Below are 15,551 nucleotides of genomic sequence, written 5' to 3' on the forward strand. Positions count from 1 at the left end.
CACCCTGCCTGCCGGCCTCTTTCCACCTGGTCTGGGAGGGCAGGCCCTGTCTGCAGCTATAAAAGCTGCTACTGTCTGAAGTTGCCAGAGACCATCTTGACTGTGGGGTGTTGTTTAAGGGCTTCTGTTTCGGGCCAAAATTTAATTCAGATGGTCAGTTATTTTTGCTGTTATTAGGATTCTGTTTCTGTGTTTTACTGTTGGACCTTATTAGGAATTATAACGGTGTTTCAATTCGCTGTATGTTCCTTAAGATGTTTTCTTTAACTTATTGTTTGGCTGCCTACAGCCATACTACCCTAAACAAGCCCAATCTCATCTGATCTTGGAAGCTAAGCAGGGTCAGGCCTGATGAGCACTTGGATGGGAGATTGCCTGGGAATACCAGGTGCCATAGGCTTAGAGGAAGGCAATGATAAACCACCTCTGAATACCTCTTACCATGAAAACCCTGTGTGTGTGTTGTGTGTGTGTGTGTGTGTGTATCCATAGGGTCGCCATAAGTCGTAATCGGCTTGAAGGCATACAACAACAAATTGTTTGGCTAGTTGAATTTTGTTTTGTAACAGTGAATTATGTGACATGTAAGCCACCTTGAGCATAGATGACAATGGAAAGGTGGCATATAAATAAACCATAATGATAATGATATAAAGATGGGAAAGAAATTCAGTTTTGTTTGCATTTTAGTAAGAAGCCCCCTAATTGCACTTCTCGAAGCAATAAGCAAACCAAAATCCACACAGCATGAATTTTGCAATGCAAGTCTCCAACCAACGTTTACCAAAAAATGCACAGATTAGGAAAGGCGTACATAAATATGAATGCATCCATGAAAATATACAAAAATTGCATTATATTACAGGAAGCCGCTTGGAAAAATGTGCACACAAAAGTGTGAATATGAGGAGAAATTCGCACCAAAATGCTGACAAATTTTCATGAGGATTTAAAAAAAAAATCATGTCACTGTAGAAGTAGGCAGCTGAATTTAAGATTGGAAAATTGACAAACGGAGTGAACCAAAATTGACAGATCCATCCATATCTCCTTTTGCATGCTTAATATATAAAGAAATGGTGTACTATGTGAGAACTAAACAGGGAATTGGATCCCCAATAGTGCGACCTCCATTCCCAGAACTAAAGGGGCTGCAGTCCTATACATACTAACCTGGAAGTAAGCCTTGTTCACCACTGGCCAACTTGACAAACTGCGGTCAACCAAAATTGAAAGCTTCTGCAAAAGGAGCATGCACACCTAAAACTCCCCATGGCTCATTCCCATTGTGTTTTCCCAAACTGCTGCCTTCCAGCTGTAGGCTTCCAAGTCCCATCTGCCCCAGCCAGTATGGCCAATGGTCAGAGATGATGGGAGCTGGGAGTTCAATGACAACTGCAGGTCACAAGATCTTCTACATGCAAATCAGGTGCTTTGGAGATGATTACACCAAGGAAAAGTCACAATATGAGCAACCGACCTCCTAACCACAGTTGGCATGGTGTCCATGCTGGGCCACAGATTTCACAAGTAACAGAAGTTACAAGGTTACTTGTTCCTCTTCCACCTTCAAAGCCTTGATCGATTCCTGTTTCACTATACTTGCTTCACTTTAGTTTTGCAAGTGAGGGAAAGAATGCTCTTAAGGCAAAGAAAGTGTTGCATCCAATGCTTGTCTTACTCAGAGCAGACCCACTGGAAAATAATGGGCATGGTCAACTTAGATCTGTTCATTTCATTGGGTCCACTCTGAGTGGAACTTAACTGGATACAACCTTCCAAAAAACAAAGCCACCCTAATGTCTGGAATGGTTGCAAGATAACAGAAAAACAGCCCGACGCTTATAGAAGGATGAATGTAAAAACCATAATCATTTGTTATTATTATCAAGAATGTCATCCACCAGCCAAAAAAAGGAAGCACTTTCTCTAAAAAGGAACATGAGCTCATGTTCAGGAATGCTCGCAGGGAAGTCCCAGAAATCATTGCTACAACCTTTTCCTGGCCTCAGACTCATTTATGGAAAAGGAAAATCAACACGCAGCAAGGCAAAGCTGTCCTCTACTGCAGCCGGCACCTCTCCTAGTGGAAAGCATTCTCATCTGGCTTTGTGCACAAAAATAATCTGGCCCTCCATTCTCTCTGGAAATTCCGCAAGGATGGGGGTAGACCTGCTCTCGTTTCTACGGCTCCTGCAGGCCAAATGCTTCACCAGGATTCACCTCCTTTAACCTGGGTGAACGTCCTGCATCTGAATTCCTAAACCAGGCATGGAGGATTCCCTAGCCTTCCAGATGTTGCAGGACTACAACTCCCATCCTCCCTGACAGCCTGGGGCTGGAGAGCCACAGGTTCCACGCTTTGCATAGGGAAAGTCCCAGGTTCAGTCACCAGCAACTCCGGGCAGGGCTGGAAAAGATTTCTGGCTTGAACCCATTGCCAGTCAGTATAAACATTACTGAGCTAGATGGACCGATGGTCTAGCTATCTCAATATAAGGCAGCTTCCTATATTCCTATTATCGGGGTCTTTAATGTGGTGGCGCCTGCCCATTGGAATTCCCTCCCAAAGCATATTTAGATCAGCACCGTCTCGGATGTCTCTTCAGTGCCTACTGAAGACCTTCCTCTTTCAGCAAGCATTTTAAGCAGAGACCTTGACATCTTTGCATCTGCTTGGGAACTATTTTAAACAGTTTATATATGCCACACACAGGAAGGTGCCTTATACTGAGTCAGACTATTGGCCCATCTAGCTCAATATTGCCTACACTGGCTGGCAGCGGCTCTCCAGGGTTCCACACTGGATCCTCTCCCAGCCCTGTCTGGAGATGCCGGTAATTGAACCTGGAACTTCCTGTGTGCAAAGCAGACGCTTCACCACTGAGCTGGAGCCTCTTTTGTTTTTACATGCAGAACGTTTTTTAGTTGTTCGGTAGATGGACCAAGTCTTCAATTGTTTTTACAGTCTTTCTTGTTTTATGGTTGTCGCTGTTTTATAATTGCATATATTTGATTGTAGGAACCCTGCGGCAAAGGGTTAGGGTAAGAGAGCTCATAAATACATCAATGTTATTGCATCAGTGAGGTACTGCAGAATTCACCCAGGCACACAAAAACACCAGTCTAGAAGGGCTCTCATTCTCCCACCTAGTTTAAGAGCCAGGAGCTTTCTGAAGCTGGAAAGGACGAATAAAGCATCAACTGGGCAGGTGCTGTAGAACGCTCTGCCCCCAAAGCAGCACGGATATGCCTAGAGGAAATCGTTACTGGAGTCAACATCTTCAAGACAACAAGCCTGAGCTGGAACTTTTATCTGTTTGTTCCAGATCATTTGGATCTGCTGCCAAGAAGGGGGCATGGAAGTTCATCTAGTTATTTTGCAGCAGTCTCTTTATATTCGGCAAGAGCGATGGGGAACAGTGTTTCAGAACCAAAGCTGTTGCTTTGCAAAGAACGTCTTTAATTGTTTTGCTCGCCAGACAGAACCACGTTGCTTGTAGAATATTAACTGCCCAGGGCTCAAATCCAAAGCAAAATTTATAATTGCCAAGTTCTAGGGAGCAAAGTTTGCATGCTAACAAGGCGTGAGATCATGGATATTTTGCCTGTACAAAGGATAAAATGAGCAACAAAATTTACAGTCCAACCCAATGAGGTTGACAATAGTTTTCCTGACTTCAACAGGACTAGCTACTTGGTCCCCAAGGTTTAATACACCAACAAAGGACCAAATCCCTCACAAAACATGACAGGACACTCACAAAAGTTCCAACGAGGCAGGAAAAGTTTAGAATCAGATAGGGCAAACAAAAAATTAATCTTAAATATAATCCAGCACTGGCAAGGCCTTGTCTGAAATATTGTGCCTTTTTGATCATTCATGCTTAAGAGCAATTATTTACAACTGTATTGGATGCAAAAGGTGATAAGAATCACACACACAAAAATAGACAATATATGGGTCACATCCAACTGAGCTCTACTTGGGGTAGATGTATTGAAATTAATAGACTTAAGCTAGCCATGCACATTATTTTTAGTGGGTCTATCCACTGACCTTCCTCTTTCAACAAGCCTTTTAAGTAGAGACCTTATTGCAGTGTGCGTCTGGGTTGGAATTGCTTTTTAAGATGTTTTTAAGCTTTTTTAAAAAAGTTGTTTTGTTTTAAGATATTCTTAAAGATTTTGTTTTAAGTCTGTTTTTAAGATGCTTTGGAGTATTTTTAGGGTTTTTTTATTGCTGCCCTGGGCTCCTCCTGGGAGGAAAGGCAGGAAATAAATTTAATAAATAATAATCTGAGTAGGACTAACATAGGATATTACCCATTGTTTAGAGCAGAGAATTTAGTTTTCTAGCTCAAACATGCAACAAGGCTGGAGGAAATTTGGCAATTCCATAAAAAGCTCTTCCTGATACACCCTTCCGACATATTATTGAGCGTTTCCTCATGCGGTATTTGTTGTGGAACTGCCACAGTTGGTTCACTCACTTTATAAGCAGTAGTATAGTGGCAAATTCAGAAGTGCAGGGCCCCTTCATATTAATCACAGCCATACCCCCACCCTGTTTTGTTTTTGCTGTGGGGTTGAGAATGAGATCCTTGATAATGCCTAGGAACCAATAAGCATGAAATAGGAGAGTGTTTGCTACTGAGAAGAGTCTTCTCAGTATTTGGCTCACCTCCTTTTACTCTGATTGGCTCCAATTCCACAGGAAAGGACAAGGAAGCATCTTCGAAGACTCTTCTCAGTGGCTAACACACTCTCCTTTCATGCTGACCAGCTTGTAGGATGCTGGAGACATAGGGACCCTGCTCCCAAAAAAGTAAAGGGTCTAAGACACACACCCCAAGACCCTGCATGACTACACCCTGTTTATAAGGGGAACTTAGGAAGCCGCCTTATACAGAGCCAGATCATTGGCCCACCTAGCTCAGTATTGTCTATACTGACTGGTAGCAGATCTCCAGGGTTTCAGACAGGGTTTCTCTCCCAGCCCATCTGGAGATGCCCAGGGTTGAAGCAGGGACCTTCTGCATACAGATACCCTGCCTTTGAGCTATGGCCCTTCCCCATCTACACAATGCAATCGCAACCTCCTGAGTGTTACCTGCAATTCTCCCGTCTTCCCCATCACTGCTAAGAGAAAACCCAGCTTTTATGGGAAAAACCACACAAATGCTATCCCCATCATTGTATGGACAAGAAAAAGTGCAGCTGAGGCCTCTGGAAGGAGGTGTAGCCCGTGAGGCAGCTGGATTATGTTGCTAGAAGTGGCCCAGCTTTCTGCTTTGCTTGCCATCCATTTCTCAGTGGCAAGGCCCTTTTGCCCCATCACCGAGGCATTTCACACCATCACCGAGCCATTTCCCAGGAGAGTTCTGCTTCGGTGAGAGCAGAGGGAAGCCGGGCAGGTGATCTCCCATAGAGAGTGTGTATGCCTCATAAGGGGGCATCTCTGAGGAGGAGTGGGTGGTGGTTAATTCTCTCCCCCTTGTTGCCCTAATGTGAAGCATAATGCCCTTTTTATTGTGATGCTGCACTTGAAGTGGGAAGTAGTCTCTGCAGTGGCGCCATCAGAACAGGACTTTAGGGCAGGCGCCAGGGCCCTGTTCAGCAGAAGGAGCAGGAGGGCCCCAAAACTCAGCAGGGCTGAGTAACGCCACCATTTGAAGCAAGTGAACTAACACATGTTATTTCAGAGTCTAAAATTGCCTAATAGCTGGACATGCAAGTTCTGTGGCACACCTTCCCAGAAAGGTTTGCAAAGAGTAGGAAGCCTTTCATAACCTTGGGCTGCTTTCAAAACTCACAGGCTCCATGTGGGTGTGCGTTTCCTTCAGAGGGAAGGAAGTTCTTTCTAAGCAAGCCACTTTTGGCACAGCCTTCCTTGCTTCTCCATCCCTTCCCTACATTTGGCTTTTAAAAAAAATATTGGCACCAGTGAAGGCTGGTTCATCAGGGCGCATGGGGCTGTGCCCCACCAACTTCCCTCTGCCTTCAACCAATCGACACCTGCCTGCCATCTTACTTACAGCCAGTCCAGACAATGGCACAGACTCTCAGTTTGGTCTTAATGTAGCCCTTGAAGGATTCAGCCCGCAGAAGAGATGAGGACAAAAGTAGAATTTGTTAGCTCTGCCCGTCATTGGCCTGCCTCCAATAACTGTTGGGCTCGTGGCCTTTCGCCCTACCATGCCCAGTGATCACCAGCCGCCACTGACTGGCACTATGGTGCTCAATCTCCTACCCTGCCCAAGTCCTTCAGGAAAGGATGATAAGAGAGGTGGCTGGCTTGGAAGGGAGAGCAGCCTTGGCTCTTGATTTGCTTGCAGGTCAGTTTAGCAAATATACAGTCACTTTTTAAAAAGTGAAGCAGCAGCAAGGCCTGACTTTCACTTTAACTGTGTAGACTCAGCATCGCAAGGTTGCTACAGAGCTCGAGTACGACACTGAGTGCAGTGTGGGATCCAGCGCTGCAATTCTGCTTCGAGCTCATTCTACAAGACCCTCAGGAGGGTTAAGGTGCTCCAAGACTGGAACCTTTTTCTTTTCGTCAAGGGCAGGAGCTTTTCTCTCTCTTGCTAATTGCAGCACGGGGACAATTTCCATGGGGACCACAGCTCCCGAGAGCAGGGTTTAAACCAAGGATGAGGAACCTTTTTCTATCTTAGGGCTACATTTGCTTTCAGGCAACTTTCCAGGGGGCCAAATGCCAGTGGGTGATAGAGACTGAAGGAAAAGCAGGCAGAACAATGAATGTGGATGTTACCTTTGTGCAGAAGGCTAGTTTCTGCACACTCCCTTCTCCGTCCTCCATCCAGGCAAAAAAAGCCCTCTTGAAAATTCATCAGCATTCAAGCGCACATGTCTCCTAATATACGCACTTTTGCAAGCATTTTTCCCTTACAGAAATAATTTCTGCATGTTATTTTCACCAATATGCACCCTTGTACGCATGCTTCAGTGGATGCATTTTTTGAAACATCACTTGGCTGGGGAACTGCATTGTGAAATTCAGAGAAGTGTGAATGCCACGGACGGGCTGTGTTTCGGTTCACATATTGTTTTGGTAAGTGCACATTAGACAGGTTTGTCTTTCAGTGCAAAGTGAAATTAATTTCTTCCCCATTCCTATGTCTAGCTTCTGGGAGAAAAAAAAACCCAACAACACACTTCTTTACTTCACAGGGAACACATACAAAAAAGGATAAATTTATGGGGGCCTTATTAACAGTATGTGGCACCTCTAAGACTGACCAATTCAGGCTGCAATCCTGTACATACTTATGAGCAAGGCTGGCGCCAGAGGACAACCAGGTTGGGCCCTGGCCAAGGGCCCTAGTGGCCCAGAGGGGCCCCTTCTTAGGTTGGGCCATGCTCCCATTCCATGATCTCCGGCACTGTCGGGTCCTGCAACCTGACCTGCCACGGATCACGGAGAAGGAGCTCCCAGGCACACACACCCCAATACAGGCAGCACAGGCTTCAATAAGCCCACATGAATGCCCCACTTCCTCTCCCATCAGTGTGAATGCTGTGCGCACTGGGCATGCATGCCTGCCATTACCCATGATGGCAGCGGGGGCTTCCCTAAGGGGCTAATGCCTCTGCCACCATCTTGGTTGATGGCAGGCATGTGCGCTACGCATGAACATCATTAACACAACAAGAGAGGTAGGTGGGCTACGTGGGCATGCTTATTAGTCCCACGCTGCCTGTATCGGCGAGGTGTCGGGCTACGGCGCCGTGGGTCTGGGGCAGGCTGGTGCCTCGGGCCCAGTCATGCTTGGTGCCAGCCCTGCTTATCAGGGAGCAATCCCCACTGGATTCAGCAGCACTTACTTCCGAGTCATGTACAGCTACTTTGGCATGAACCCACCGCAGAAACTGTGGCAGCAATTCTGCACCAAGGTAAGCCAGTAGGGTGTTCCATGTTTATACAACCGCAACGGTTAAGTGTCCACTGTTGCTTTGCACAGGAGGAAGATATGGCGAGAATCAAGACCAGGGAGAGGCCACAAAACTTTCTCTCCCAGGGGAGAAGGGACAATGACAGCAGGGACCCCTTCTGAACCAAAGCAGGACGCTTCTTTCTTTAGTTTGAAATACATTTGTCCACCACTGTTTTGTTTAAAAAACATCAAAACTGTTTACAACCGTACAATAAAAACATTTAAAAAATGCAATAAAAACAAAGCTCAGCGACCGGCAAAATGACACCTTTTCAGGCCACAATCCAACACTCAGAAGCTCCATTGGGTTCAGTGGGACTTACTCCCAGGCAAGTGTGTATTGGATGGCAGCCTTAGGCTTCCAACAGGCATTTTAAAAGTGAAAACGGAAGGCGCCTGTTTAGTTGGGCGCTAAGTATTTGTCCAATGGCAACGCTTGAGGGTCCTCAGCATCTTTGCAAGGGAGGAGGATGGGGACAAATGGCCATGCCCCTGTGACCTCGTTGCTCGCACACACCCCTTCGGTGGCTTCCCAGCAGCCCCCCCAAATCCATGAACCAGCTGCCACTGGGGCCACACAGTTGTCTTTTTCTCGACATAGAATGTCAAGCAAAGAAAGAGAGGCGGCTTCATTCCTGCAAATGGGCCTGTTGCAAAATCCCAATGCCAGGAAGGAGACATTGTTTTCTCTACACGGCAGATTGTTTTGGGGCTGGGAAAGGGATGCCTTTGCTTTCCACGGGAAAATGGAAATGGACTGCCTTGAAGTCGATCCTGACTTATGGCTACCCTATGAATAGGGTGTTCATGGTAAGCAATATTCAGAGGGGGTTGACCATTGCCTCCCTCTGAGGCTAGTCCTCCCCAGCTGGCTAGGGCCTGCTCAGCTGGCCACAGCTGCACAAGCCGGCCCCTTCCTTGCCTGCAACTGCCAGCTGGGGGGCAACTGGGCTCCTTGGGACTCTGCAGCTTGCCCACGGCTGCACAGGTGGCAGGGCACGTAACCCCTGAGCCACTCACTGTGGGGTGATCTTTAGCTGCTCCTTTACACTCAGGGGAGGGGGTGGCTTTTGCAAAACGCAAGGGCAACCATCCTCAAAGAACCTTTCTTGCAAGACTGCAAACCACGTGGAGAGAGAAACCACCTCAACTCCCTCCCTCTTTTACGCTTGCATTCTCCACCGGTGCAGCAGCCGGGATTCTGGGAAAAGAAGGCACTGGCGGGACCCAGAAGGTTTTGCCTAGGCAAGAAGCCGAGGCAAAACCTGTTGACAACCGACTCTGGGCCTTCCCGGGCCCCCTCCCACAGACGTACCCAGAAACAGATGGGCACAAGGACCCAGGGGAGGACGTAGGCATTGCTTAGGCCATAGGAGTGGGCATAAGACAACATCTGTGCTTGCAGCCAATGCCTAGGACCCCGCTCCCCCCCCTGATATCTGGGGAAGGGCTGTAGCTCAATGGAGTATCTGCCTTGCATGAGGAAGGTCCCTGGTTCAGTCACCATCATCTCCAGGTAGGGCATCCCCGTCTGAAACCCTGGAGAGAACTGCTGTCAGTCAGTGTTGGCAACACTGAGCTAAATGTGCGGGGAAGGACCATCGCTCTGCCATCGACTGGCTGCTTTTGCATGCAGAAAGTCCCAGGTTCAATCCCCAGCATCTCCAGTAGGGCTGGGAGAGACCCTTGCCTGAAACCAAGGAGAGGGGCTGCCAGTCAGTGTTGACAATCCTGAGTGAAATGTGTGGGGAAAGGCCATAGTTCAGTAGCAGAGCGTCTCCCTGCCTGAAACTCTGGAGAGCTGCTGCCAGCCAGTGTTGGCACTACTGGCACAGATGGACTAGTGGGTCTGGCTCAGCATAGAGCAGCTTCCTGGGTTCCTGTGGATAAGGCTGGGGGCAATGGAGGCTGCTCACTTCTCCCTCCCTAGCATACCTGACCCCCTCTCCCTATAGGGACACCCAGGGAGTCTCACTGGGGCCCATCGGCTGGGCACGGTGCAATTGCACGGTTTGAGAGGGGGACCCAGCTCCCACACAGAAGTAGCTGAACAGACACAAGTGATTTTAACTGCAGCCACGGGAGGTCTTGACATTGGCTAGCTTGCTCGTTCTCACTCTAGAGGGATTTCACCAGGCCATTCGGCCCCACGTGTGAGCCTTGCTGTGGCCTGAGGATCCACGCTGAGGGTTTCTTGGTTTTTGAAAGAAGGTTTCTTCTCTGTCTTCCCAGGGCTGTGAATTTGGCAAGGGGCCCTCACAGAAACAGAGGAAGTGGCTTTATACGTAGTCCAACTATTGGTCTATCTAGTTCAGTACTGCGTACACTGACCGGCAGCGGCTGTCCAGGGTTTCAAACAGGGAGCCTCTCCCAGCCCTACCTGGAGATTGAACCCGGGGCCCTCTGTGTGCAAAAGCGGATGCTCTACCACTGAAAGCTATGGCTCTTCCCCAAATAAGGTCAGTAACAGAAGATAAGCTTCCTTGAAAGAGTTATTACTTCCCTAATGGAAAAAGCAACAGGAAGACTCTCTCAAGATAAACACGTTGCTGTTTTGCCATGCAATGAAACTGCTCTCAAGTTAAATTCAATTGTATCCAAAGCACATCATCAATCCAGCCTTCATCCTGGAAGTTCCTGGAAAAACTAGTTTGCAACTGTTTTGCTTTTTAATCCATCAGCTAGCCTGCCACCAAAAATCCCAGGCAGCTGGTAACAGCAAGGACATTTTAGCAGGGTAAACAAATGAGTCCATGGAAGCACCTCTTTTTTTAAAAAAAATAGCTTGGCATTTGTTGCCAGAATTTCTCCAGGGGATTAGTTTTTGTTGAAATAAATATAAAGAGGAGGTGTGTTTTGCTTTCAAAAGGGTTCAATGCAAATCTCATTTGCAGAGGGAGGGAGAGACGCAGCCAAGAGATTATTTTGCAAAAGCAAAGGCAGATCACAGGCTGTGAAATAAATAGAAGCAGTGTCTGAAGCCAGCCACTGAACGTTTGACCACTATCTGAGCATTCTGGATCTAAAATCAAGTGTCCAGTCCATAAAGTAATCTATTAAAAAGAAAAAGAAAAAAGCGCATTCCCCATAAACTTAAAAAGACTCAGACCTAGGGCAGAGAGAAGTGTGAAATTCCTGTCCTCTTCCACTAAGAGTCCATGAATCTCAGCAACTATTTTGTTCCAAGCCTCAGCCAGTTTCAAACAAAGGGTACCCCCAAGCCTTACTAAAGATGCATGCGCCTTCAACAGATCCTGAGCCCACTTACAAAGGAAGGGTCCTTCACTGCAACACCACCTCAATAAACCCCCTCCAGAGGAAAGCGGAGAAAGCCCTTCATGAAAGCTGCAGTGGGCGAGTAGTAAGATGGAAACACTTTGTGCATTCTCAGAGATACTCTTGTCCTCTTGTATTTCACCAGGGAGAGCAAGACTCCATGCCTCAGACTGAGCCTTTCCCAAATTTAAATTACGCACACCTCATTCTTTTCTTTTCTTTTCTTTTCTTTTTTTTTAAAGTTCAAGGTGGGGTTACTTGGTGCTGAAACAGGCACCCATGCTCAAAAACACTCTATACACGCTCAAAAGCAACGTGACAAACTCCTGAGGGGTGGAGGGTAGAGAGGGAGAGGGAGAAACGACCCTACGAGCCCATTCCACTCTGTGCATGCTCAAAAGCAATGTGGCTCAAATAAACTCCTGCGAGGCGGAGGCACAACGACCTCAAGAGCCCACTGCCAAACCAGGCAGCGTTCCTTTCAGAAGCAAATTCCCTCCTAGATGCCACGTAAGCATGGGCAAGCAAGGGGAAGGCGCTCTGCACTCACTCAGAGGCAGCTTGCCATGAAGTTCCGAGGTTCAATTTTTTAAGCCCTGCCTAAAGTGCCGGATGGGGGGCGAGGAGAGATTAGAAGGGGCGCCCCAGTCTTGCAAATCTCTCCCTTTCTCACCTCCGATCTTGACCGTCTCCCGCTTACCGCGGACGCCTTTCTCTGCGTCTTCCATCACGCCCACTGACGACCCAGCCAGTTTTCCCGCTGTTACGGCTCCACGATTCGACAGGAGTCGACTGGGCTCCGCGGTCCTCTGGCAGCCCCAGCTGACTCGAGGGGGCGGCCCCGCCCGGTCGCCCGGGCCCCGCCCACTAGCAGGCCGCGCCACTTCCTCCAACTCTGTCTCTCTCTCTCTCTCTCTCTCACTCAGTCACTTTCTCTGCACAAGCCTTTGTTGCAAGAATAGAATTGGAAAAGGACTGCCTTCAAGTCAGTCCCGATTTGTGGTGGCTCTATGAATCGGGGTTTCATGGTAAGCGGTATTCAGAGAGGGTTTGCCATTGCCTTCCTCTGAGGCTGAGAGGCAGCGACTGGCTCAAGGTCACCCAGTGTGCTTCATGGCTGTGTGGGGATTCAAACCGTGTTCTCCCAGGTCGTAGTCCAGCACCTTAACCACTATACCACACTGGCTCTCTGTTGCAAGAATAGAGTCTGTTTAAGGCTGCAAGTCCTGCCTACGTCCCAGGAGATGAAGACCCGCTGAACTGGACCACAGGACTTCTTCCTGAGGGGATCAAGGATGGGGAAGTCTGGTGGCCTTTTAGATTGGCATGGACAACTCCCATCAGCCCCAGACAGTATGATGGTTAAGGGTTATTTTGTTGTTATGTGCCTTCAAGTTGGTTATGACTTATGGCAACTCTATGAATCATTATAATAATAATAATAATAATAATAGATTTACATAGTTTTTTGCGATAGCTGCATGCAATATCTGTCTTTTTGCAATAGTTGTTTTTATTGTATTTTTTATGTGTTTATTACACGGTTGTTATTTTTAACTTGTTGTAAACCACTTTGATGTTTTAAAATGAACTAGTGGTATACAAGTATATCTGGAACACCGCTTACCACGAAAACCCTATTCATAGGGTCACTGTAAGTCGGAATTGACTTGAAGGCAGTCCATTTCCATTTCATATGGCAAAAACACCAAAGTAATGACAACAGAAGATTTACGTAACTTTAAAGTAGACAACGAGGACATTGAACTTGTCAAAGATTATCAGTTATCTATACCTTGGCAAAGTCATTAACCAAAAGGGAGATAATAAAGAAATCAGAGTAAGGTTAGGACCGGGGAGGGCAGCTATGAGAGAACTAGAAAAGGGCCTCAGATGAAAAGATGTATCAATGAAACACCAAAGTCAGGATCACAGAGACCATGGTATTCCTGATCTCTATGTATGGATGTGAAAGTTGGACAGTGGAAAAAACGGATAAGAGAAAGATCAACTCATTTGAAATGTGGTGTTGGAGGAAAGCTTTGCGGATACCATGGACCGCGAAAAAGACAAATAATTGGGTGTTAGAACAAATTTAACCAGAACTATCACTAGAAGCTAAAATGATGAAACTGAGGTTGTCATACTTTGGACATATAATGAGAACACATGATTCACTAGAAAAGACAATAATGCTGGGGAAAACAGAAGGGGGTAGAAAAAGTGGAAGGCCAAACAAGAGATGGATAAAGGAAGCCACAGACCTGAACTCACAAGACCTGAACAGGGTGGTTTGCAACCGATGCTATTGGAGGTCGCTGATTCATAGGGTCGCCATAAGTAATAATTGAAGCCATTCACATAACACAAGAGGTAGGTGAGGCGCGTGGGTGAGCTTATTAGCTCTGCACTGTCTGTATGGGGTGGTGTTGGTGCAGCCCCAGGGCAGGCGGGTGCCCAAGGGCCTAGTCATGCCTGGCAATGGCCCTGGTTCCCAGGATTCTTAGGGGGTGCTTTAAAGGTTGGTGTGTAAGCAACTTGATCCTGCAAAACATTGCTAGTCTGTCTCTTTGACTTTTAGAGATTTTAAAAGATTAAACCGTTCTGTGGAGAGGTTGTGGAGAATTCTAATGCAGTCTGTGCACGTCTGCTTAGAACCGAGACCCACTTGAGTGCCAATTTATTTATTTCTTGCATCAGAATCAACAGTGCCTCTTATGGGGGCACCTTAAAAGCTGAACAGATTTATTATGGCATAAACTTTTGTGGTCTAATCCTATGCCTATTTAAGAAGTTTTATTGATGTTTATCTCTGTTTTGAATGAGGATGGTTCTGTGTATGTTTGCGTTGATAATACATTTGTTTTTAACAACCATGGTTTTGTGTCTATTTGTTATTGTTTGGGCTTGCATTTTGGCTGTGTTTTACCTCCAATTTTATTTGTGTACTGCTTGGAGGGCTTTTTTTTATTATCAAGCGGCTTAAAGGTAAAGGTAAAGGTGTCCCCGCACTTGTAGTGCGAGTTGTTTCCGACTCTTAGGGTGACGTCTTGAGACCTTTACTAGGCAGACAGTATATATGGAGTGGGATTGCCAGTTCCTCCCCCGGACTTTCTTTACCCCCCAGCATATGCCGGGTACTCATTTTACTGACCACAGATGGATGGAACGCTGAGTGGACCTCGACCCCTTTTACCGGAGATTCGACAATCGAACTCCGGCCGTGAGCAGAGCTTCGGCTGCGTTACCGCCGCTTACCTCTCTGCGCAAACAAATGCATCCAGAGTTCATTCAGTTCTGTCCCTAGGACCTCTAGATTAATGTTAGTTGTCTTTAAGGTGCCTACAGGTTGCCCATGAGTCCAGTTCATAGGAGTTGAAACTGCATAATTAATGACTCCAGTCTACAGGAACTGCAATTGCATAACGTCGATTCTCTTGCATAGTTATTAGACGGCATTCTGAGTGACAAAGCAGTATTTCGAAACCATGCCCTAAAAAGCATTTCACACATCATTCTAAAAAGTATACTAGTTCGTAAGAGTCCCCATCCTCCCAACCCCATTTTTCTTCAACATTTTCTGTTTTCCATTGGAAATGTTTAAGACAAAGCCTCGGAAAAAATGCAATCTTTTCCACCCTGCCCCAACCCGCAGGCTTTTGCATGAAACTCATCTCTGAGGGTCTGCCCAGTGTTTCTGCAATTTTAATAGCTGCATGCCAGGCAGAAGTCCAACAGGAAAATCTTTCCCTAGCACAGCATCCCACACTAGGGAAAGCCTCCCTAAGAGAACTTAGACTGTCTCTGTTGCATTTGTCAAAAGGTGTTGCCATAATCAATCATCATTTATTACGGTCAGTGACCAGCACTATAAAATGTAAAAACAGTAAAAGCCATAAAATTATCAGTATCATACAGAGGAGGAAACAAGGGCAGCAGCCTGAAATAATATGGTACTAATGGTGTTAGATTAAGACATCAGTGGCCCACCCAAGATTAACTATTATTGTTATTTGCCATCATCATCAATATATTTGCCACAATATATTTTATTTCTACTTGCTTCCCTTGTCATGTTTTCACTCTTCCTCTTCCCCTGTGAACATTTAAAGTAAAAGCTAATCAGGGCACGGAGTCTGCTTAACTCCACACTAGGCCCCTGTAGCGTAATGCATTCTGCTTGACAGATGGGCCTTCAACAGGCAAGGCTCCATCTCCATACCAGGGAAATCTAAACCCATTGAATGTTTGCTTGTACACTCCGCTGATTATATATAACACGGGTGGGGGAACGTTTTTCAGCCAGAGGGCCACGTT

General features: G+C 46.6%; 1 protein-coding gene and 1 pseudogene across 2 annotated transcripts in view; one reads left to right on the forward strand and one right to left on the reverse strand.

The window, feature by feature from the left end:
- The window catches only part of LOC133373711 (stomatin), a 29,989-nt gene extending 17,845 nt beyond the window's left edge, over nucleotides 1-12,144 (reverse strand). The window contains exon 1 of one of the 2 annotated variants that reach the window (XM_061603763.1): nucleotides 11,908-12,144. In XM_061603763.1, coding sequence (XP_061459747.1) covers nucleotides 11,908-11,962 — 55 coding nt within the window. In that variant the 5' untranslated portion in view covers nucleotides 11,963-12,144. The remainder of the gene's footprint in view (nucleotides 1-11,907) is intronic. The other variant, XM_061603762.1, reaches the window with a different exon arrangement.
- On the forward strand, nucleotides 282-400 carry LOC133374022 (5S ribosomal RNA; annotated as a pseudogene).
- Nucleotides 12,145-15,551: the final 3,407 nt, after the last annotated feature.

Source organism: Rhineura floridana, chromosome 20, assembly GCF_030035675.1.
Source record: "Rhineura floridana isolate rRhiFlo1 chromosome 20, rRhiFlo1.hap2, whole genome shotgun sequence".
Lineage (NCBI taxonomy): Eukaryota > Metazoa > Chordata > Lepidosauria > Squamata > Rhineuridae > Rhineura > Rhineura floridana.